This window comes from Propithecus coquereli, unplaced genomic scaffold (genome assembly GCF_000956105.1).
Source record: "Propithecus coquereli isolate 6110/MARCELLA unplaced genomic scaffold, Pcoq_1.0 Scaffold39, whole genome shotgun sequence".
Classification (NCBI taxonomy): domain Eukaryota; kingdom Metazoa; phylum Chordata; class Mammalia; order Primates; family Indriidae; genus Propithecus; species Propithecus coquereli.
This window is the reverse complement of record NW_012149618.1, coordinates 3,181,746-3,189,529: the sequence shown is the minus strand read 5'-3', so window position 1 is coordinate 3,189,529 and position 7,784 is coordinate 3,181,746. Positions and strand designations below refer to the sequence as shown.

At 48.2% G+C, this 7,784-nt stretch overlaps 1 protein-coding gene across 5 annotated transcripts in view; it reads right to left on the bottom strand.

Annotated features, from left to right (window-relative positions):
* The window catches only part of NRBP1 (nuclear receptor binding protein 1), an 11,088-nt gene extending 3,532 nt beyond the window's left edge, over positions 1 to 7,556 (bottom strand). Inside the window, exons 1-11 of one of the 5 annotated variants that reach the window (XM_012652521.1) lie at positions 7,451 to 7,534; positions 6,810 to 6,871; positions 4,433 to 4,671; positions 4,122 to 4,244; positions 3,824 to 3,925; positions 3,351 to 3,440; positions 3,157 to 3,197; positions 2,694 to 2,788; positions 1,102 to 1,185; positions 731 to 789; positions 473 to 571 (exon numbers count right to left, since the gene is read on the bottom strand). In XM_012652521.1, coding sequence (XP_012507975.1) covers positions 473 to 571; positions 731 to 789; positions 1,102 to 1,185; positions 2,694 to 2,788; positions 3,157 to 3,197; positions 3,351 to 3,440; positions 3,824 to 3,925; positions 4,122 to 4,244; positions 4,433 to 4,642 — 903 coding nt within the window. In that variant the 5' untranslated portion in view covers positions 4,643 to 4,671; positions 6,810 to 6,871; positions 7,451 to 7,534. The other 4 variants (XM_012652520.1, XM_012652519.1, XM_012652522.1 and 1 more) reach the window with 4 other exon arrangements.
* Between the last annotated feature and the right edge of the window lie 228 nt (positions 7,557 to 7,784).

Below are 7,784 nucleotides of genomic sequence, written 5' to 3'. Positions count from 1 at the left end.
TGCACTGCCCAAGCTGGAGTGCAGTGGAGTGATCATAGCTCACTAAACCTCAAATTCCAAGGCTCAAGCAATCCTCCTGCCTCACCCTCCCGAGTAGCTGGGACTACAGGCGTGTGCCACCACGCCCAGATAATTTCTAAATTTTTTTGTAGAGACAGGGTCTCACTATTGCACAGGGGAGTCTCCAACTCCCAGCCTCAGGCAATCCTCTCGCTTGGGCCTCCAAAAGTCAAAAGTACTGGGGGCGTGAGCCAGTGTGCTTGGCCAACACACAACTGTTTAACTCCAGTCTTATCAATCTTAAGCTAATGGTAGGCACCTCCTGAGGAATGTTTACAGGTTTTGTCTGTCCTTTCTGCTTTATGTTCCCTTGCTCTTACAAGACAGCATATTCCCAGTACATAGAAAGGAAGAAAAAACCTGAAGACATTTGAAAGTCAGTTAAGGAGGGAGTGATCCTGATGATCCTTACCCTCTGTAATGGGTCTTCTAGAAGCTGGATGGCACTGCTGATGGCTTCCTGTGGCACATATGAGGACTCTCCATTGCCCTGAATCTCCAGCACTGCCATCTGTGGTAAGGAGGAATAAAAAGCAAAGTAGAAACCTAAGAACCTCAATGCTCCCACAATCACTCCCTCAAGACCAGTACCTTAACTGGTCCTCCCCTCCATTTCCCCTTCGATCTTCTAATTTGCCTCTTTTTCCCCCTTCCCTTCTGGTCTCCTCACCTCCAGTGCACACATGCCAAAGGAGTAGATGTCCACTGCTGTTGTCACATTAGTGACTTCTAGGAAAAACAGACAAGGCTTTGGTTAATCAGAGGATTGGGGGCTGGGGTTGGTGTAAATGTAAGAAAGAAAGAAAGAAAGAAAGGAAAGAAAGAAAAAACAGAAGAAAGAGAAAAAAAGAAAGAAAGGAAAAGAAAAGAAAAGAAAGAGAAAGAAGAGAAAGAAAGAAAGGAGAAAAGAACAGACAAGACAAACATTTGGTATGCTAGTAGAGAAGGACCAGAAGTTTCAGTTATGCTACTTGTATACCTCAGGTCACAAGGTGCCAAACCAGGAGGATGAGGACAGAGCAGAGAAACCAGAAGCCTCACCTCCATACTCTGGTGCAAAGAAGTGTAGATTCTTCTGTTCTTCCCGACAAGTCTTCACATGATTGTTGATAGTGTCAGGAGCCACTGGGAATAGGGGAGATATCCACAATCTGACCACCATCAACAAAGCATAGTCTCACTCCAGAGAGAAATCCACAAAAGCCAAATTCTCTCCTGAAGTCTCCTTCTAACTCTCAACAGGCACAAACCTGTCCCCTTTCCCATCTTGAACTATAGATCACACATGGACACTACCTACGTCCCCTTCCTTAGCCCTACGGCCTCTCACCTAAGGTCCCTAACCCAGTAGCAACAAAGGCACCACACTAACAGATACATGGGGGCTTTGGGCTGGTCAAGAAACAACACAATCTAAGGAAAAACTTTCACTTGTGACCTGTTCACCTTCCCCAATCCCACATACTTCTAATCCCTGATCACATGAAAATATTTGGTTTTAGTTTTTCCATCCACCCTGCAAGGAACATAAAAACACAACAGCCCTCCCTATCTGCAACAACTGGAGACCTCAGGAACTTGGATAAAGAAGGATAAGAAGCATTAACATACAATCAAGGAGACAGCCTCCTTCTTACCCACCTTTGCTGAGTGAAACTCACAAATAGCTCAGAATTGAGCCAAAACTCTTGAATCAGTTTCACTGTTAATCCACCAAAACTTTTTAGACCCTGTTCTGCCCCCTAATTCTTTAACACTGCCTGCCACAAGGCTGAATGAGGAACCAGGGTCGGGACGAATCTGGACTCACTCAGATCATAAACAATGACTACAAGTCACAGAGAATCTGGGAGCACAATATGATTTGGGAAACCAGCCTGATGATGAGGGGAATATGAATCCAGGAGGTAAGTGGCCAGCCAGGCAGAGTCCACAGGAAACAAGCAGGTTATGAAGGAGCAAGCAGGTGGAGGGCTGGCAGGGCAGAAGCTAAGCAGGCATAATTAGGCAGGAGAGAGAGGGGAATAGGACTCGCTCCCACGACTGCATGCACTGGGCAGCTGCCAAGGGAGCAGAGGGAGCACAAACAGAGCCCCTAGTGGGGCAGAGGGAGCTCTCACCATTAGCAAAAATCCTATGAAAGACTGTTGGGAACAGAGCAGCCCGTAAGCGGGAGGGAGGAAAACAGAGAAAAGTTGTGAGCGATGGAGCAGCCAAGCCCCAGACAAATGGACACACAAACCACACACAGACACAGCACACAGAAATGTTGTACACTGCACACAAATACACAGCAAATGAAAGCACTCACAGCAGGCACAGCCTAGAACTTCCTCTAGCAAGGCTGGCCCCAGGGGCTCAAATCAGACCTCACACCCATCTCTTGCCCTTTCCCAGCCTCCTATCAATATCTCTGTATTAACCCCAGTTTCCCTTCAAAAGGCACAAGATTATTCACCCTCTCTCTGCTAATTGACTAGTGTCTCCCTATGAATTACCCCTAGCAAGGTCCTTTCCCTTATCACCAGCCCACACCTCAGAATTCTGCTGTGTCTCCCCCATTCCTTTCATCTTACCCCCATGGTTCCCAAATTCCCGAGGCTTCCCTGCCCAGAACCTCTCCCTCCCCTCACCAGAGCCAATCTTGATGAGTCCGTTGTGCTGGATGAAGATGGTGTCACAGGTCAGGTTCCCATGGATGATGGGGGGGTCACAGGAGTGCAGGTAGCTGTGGGGGCACTGGGCTGTTAGAGGGGCCACTGGGAAATTAAGGGCAGGGGGAACCCAAGGGTTAAGAGGAACAAGGGCCAGGTCTCCTGGTCACCATAAAGATAATCCCCACACTTTGAATCTCCATTATGCCTGATGACTTTAATAACTAGATAAGCACTAGGAGAAAAAGGTAGGAGATAGTGTCATGGTTAGAGCATTAGGATGAATCCTTTAAAAGACCTGCAGGGGGCCTAATCTTTCACAGTATATGACTCAGAGAAAGTGGGGAGAGGCAGGATAAAACAGCAGAGTAGTGCCCTGAAATCTGTCTGGAGGAACTAAAATCAGGAAATATGGGAAAGAAACTAACCAGATACTACTTACCTTAGGGCAGAGAGGATTTGTGTACACCAGCGCTTCCACGCCTGGAACAGAGTTTGGTCCGAGGGTCAGCAGTAATTCCCTCTCTTAACTCGCCCACTATTTCCCTCCATCCCTTCCTGATCAGCTTCATAATTAATGTATTTTTATAAAACCCTCAAAACCAGCCTAGAACATTGTCTGCTCTCCCTCCATACCTTTTCATTCATAGTCTTGTGGTTCTTTTTGGTCTTCTTCAGAAATTGCTTCAGACTCCCAGATGACATGTATTCTGTGATAAAAATGACCTGGGGAGGCAAAGCACTTACTAAAAGACCTTATAGTAGAAAAGATCCTTTTCCTTGTAACCCAGATAATATGTTAAATTTGAAAGGTTTTTGTTTCTCTCCTTTTGTTCTCAGCATCACTTCCTTAGACTAAATAAGACAATGAAAACTACTGAACAATAAAAGCTGTGTAAAGAAGGAAGCAAAAGTTCACTGATTTCTGCCCCATCTACAACCGGACAAAAGGCATAGGTGTAGCTGAAGCCTTACTCTCATATCACCAAAGCGGCTGATTCCAATTGTTTCAAAACTATCTTGTTTTAATCTTCGAAGTAGAAAAGGAATAATAAATGTAGCTAGTTTCTTTGTAGTAAGCTCAGGAAATAATAGGGAAAAATTCTTACCCTAGCCTTGTTCTCTTTAATGTCAGCCCAATATTTGTGAAACTTAACAATGTTGAGATGTTCCAACTGAATCAGATTATCGAACACAGCGCGGACCTTTTCCTGCAAGCAAGAGAGACAATGGAATAACAGAGTTCACAAATCACTGTAAATTAAATCCTGAGAAACCATTCTCTATCCCTCCCCAAAAATGATCTAACCCCAATATACTCTCTCGTAGTCAGCTTCTCAACACCAATTCCTCTTTAACACTAGTGTTCTAATGACCCCCAGGCTGCATCCTTTCACCATTACCTACCTCCTGCAGCTTGTAGTTCTTGCGCTCAGAGAACTGTACCTCATTCCACACAACCTCTACACCTTCCTCTGTATCCATGGCAAGGTACGCACTGTCAATACCTGGTACGTTCCGCTGATTCACCTGAGAAGAAATTCAAATGGGAGGAAATTAAAGTTACCTCATGAGCCCTCCATTTTAATACTCTGTATGTTCATCTTCTCCTAGCCCCCAACCTATTGGAAGTTTGGTCTGCCCCTGTGAGACTTGGCTCCTCCAGTTTTCACCTCTTAGAATTCACTCTCCCAAGACTGACAGCACCATCACCTTACCTCTTCTCGCCTCTTCTGCCAGCGCCCACAGGGTGACTCTTCCAAAATCTCAGACTCATCTTCACTTTCTTCTTCTTCCTCTGGGGAAGCAGCTGAGGTTGTGGAGGTCACAGGAGGTGACACCGATGTCAGGCCAGGAGCTGAAGATGAGGATTCTACCTTTGGGTCTGAGCCACTGCTGAGTACTGTCTGGGACTCCCCCTCCGACATGCTGGAATGAACGCTCAGGCCTGCAATGGCTGGTGCAAGAACAGAGGGACAAGTGCAGGAGAGGGTCAGGATAGATCTATAAAGATTTAATAATCCTAATAAACTCCTCTGTGGGTTCAAAAGAAAATAAAACACCCCTTTTGTTTCCTTCAAATCCAAAACCAGAATTAGTCCTATCTAAATACTGAAACATTAATACTCTCCTAACTCTAGTCTAGAGAATAAGAGCCATCTTAGTTGAAGATGACCCACCCAGGAGTAGCAAACATAAGATTTTTGGCAATATAACCCTACTTATTAAGGTCCAAATGAACAGCAAAATCAGATGCCCATTCCTTCATCGCAAATACTCATCCAATAGGCTTCCCTTTGAATCCCCAAGTACTTCTATTTGCACCGTGTTCAAGAATTAAGCTACGTGGGTGCTATTCAGAACAGATGACTCCAGACTCCAAAATGTTCCACTGAGTTAGCCCTAAGGGTAGAACTGCAGCACCCTCAGCCAACTTATCTAGCTGAAACCCTTGGCTGATTTATACAGCCAGAACTAACCTTGACATTCACTATCCATCCCTCCTATACACAGAATGAGCCTGCTAGTTCATTGTTGAGGCTACCCTTGGGTGCAGTGACTGGCAGTGGTTAGTGACTTCACCCCTGATGACCTCATCTTCTCTGTGATGTATGACAAATGGGTATTGGTTAGCAACATTTTTTTTCATTCATTCATTAAACAAATGTTTTAAGCACTTATTGTAGGCCAAGCCCTGAGCTACGTGCTTGAGATACAACAGTGAACAAAATAAATGAGAGGCCATACTCAAGGAGCCACAAATCTAAGACTTTAAGCTTCCAGTTTTCATTTCATTCACATTGCTCAAAGGCTCTGAAGTTTCCATTCTCTGGGCCACTAGATCTGACATAGGTATTTCTTTCAAGTACAAATAACTCAAGATACAGCTTTTATAGGAAAAAGTTATTACACAGTATAACATTTGTTTTCAGAGGCATGACTACTTGAAGAAAAAGAATTCTCAAAAGGTAAATATTAATTCATGCAAAAAGTCACAAGATAACCAATGAATGTTATTCCATATCTCTGAGAACAAAGCTGTGAAGGGGCTGGAACCTGTGTGAGCTAGGCTGAAGGGAGTACTCTCCAGTGTAAAAGTAATATCCTGGAAAGTAAATTTGCTCCTCTAAATCAATTCAGAATGCCAGACACCTCCAATCAACAACAATCTTTTGAAAAGCACACATTTCTTTTTAGAACTCTCTAATGCTAATACTGCCTATTTCTGCCCCCAATCTACATTGTTTAACTCAAGTCAGGAGATTTTTATTACATGACATTCTAGTAAATACCAAAGAGCAATAAGGCATTACAGAGAAAATCCGGCAAGATACTCTTTCCGCATGTTGTTTTCTAGGTCCTTGCCTATCCTAGAGATTAACTCAGCCAACCAGGAAAAACTACTCCTTGTATGTTTTAGTAAGCTACCAGAAAATGAGTTAGAGATCATTTTCCTTTTTCTTCTCCTGAAAAGTAGCTAAAAAGATGGTAAGAAAGTCCACATCAGTTACTTTCTACATTCACTGAATGAGTCTACAATCTATCTGTACAGCTAAGTAAAACTCCCAGCTAGACTACAATAGGAAATACCAGTGGAATTCTAACACAGGAAGGCTGTAGCCAATGGGCTCTAAAGAAACTTCTGGACCCTGGGCACAGACAACTAATCCACAGTAGGGCATCACAGGAAAACCCAAACTTTCGTCAGTCACAAAGATAGACAGATGCTCTTGGAAGGTGCTTGTCCCCTGCTTCCCCAATCTTTTCCACGTAGGCAAAATGAGGGCAGGGCCCAAGACTCTCCAGCACTCCTACTGATGAAGAAACCTTTGCAACACTGGGAGATTTGCCTCGGAGTTGTTGAGAGGTTTAAAAGAGATCACATATGGAAAAGCCCATTTACGCCACGCCCATAAAGGGAATCTCCTCGCCGCCTCCAGCCACCCAGAGAAGTGTAGTATGTTCACTTCGGAGCAATGTTGAGGCATCCTGCAAAGTTTTTCTCCAAGACTTTCATTTATTGGACTGCAGCCCCTCCGCGTGTCAACTCCTCCGCAACAGCTTGCAGGCCACAGGCCTCTCGGCTGTCCTCACCCTGAGCGGACCAAACAGGGCCTCTGAGATCCGCAGGACCGTCCAGTCGGAACTAAAGCAAACTCAAGAGAGGAAGAAGGCCCTTGAATGTCTCACTCCAACAGGTCGCGCTGCCCGGAGCCTGGGAGGGAGCAGCGGCCCGCGCGAGCGCCCAGCCGGCCCGTCTGGCAAGGGCCGGGGAGCGAGCGGCGGCCACCTCATCAAAGGCCGGCCCCGCAGCGCCGTCAGGGCGCAGGCCACGCCCCCGCGCAGTCGGCGCGCCGCCCCGCGAGCAGGCCCGGCTGGGCTACGGCGCTTCCGCAGGCCGCCGGGCCGCGACCGCCGCCCCCGCCCCCGCCCCCGCCCGCCGAGCCCCGCCTCTCGCCGCCGGAGTTCCAAGCGAACGCCAGGGCCTCCCGACCCGCGCCCGCAGAATTCTGGGCCGCCACCGCCACGCCGGGGTGGGCCGGGCAGGGGCTGCGGGGCTGAAGCGGCTCCTCGGCTCCGGCAGGCGGGGCCCCAGCGGGCCCGGACTGCCGAGTAAGCACGGCCGTCTTCAGCACCCGCCTGCCAGGTCCCACTGTCCCGGGCCTCGGAGGCCGATCTTTCCGTCCGCTCGCGAGCCCCTCCCTCCCCCGGGCCTCACTCCCCTGGGCGCTCACCTCCCGACTCCGTGCCCAGCAGCCTGCGCTTCAGCTCCAGCTCGGGTTCCGGGGCCCCGGATCACAGCGACTCCCTCACAGCTGCGCTCCGCAGCGCAACCGAACTGTGGGCCCCGCCCTCGCGGCGTCCGGACCAACAGATGGGCGGTGCCGCACTGCCGTCAGGTTTCCATTGGACAGGCGGCTGGGTGGGCGGTGCCGGCTGGCCGGGCGCTCGCTGGGAGAGTCTTCACCGTTCTCCTCCTCTGGAGCCTGTCGGCCGACACCTCTCCCAGCGTTCTGTCTTTTCGGTCCCAACTGCAGCTTGTCTCTCTGTCCACCGCAGCGCCCAGTC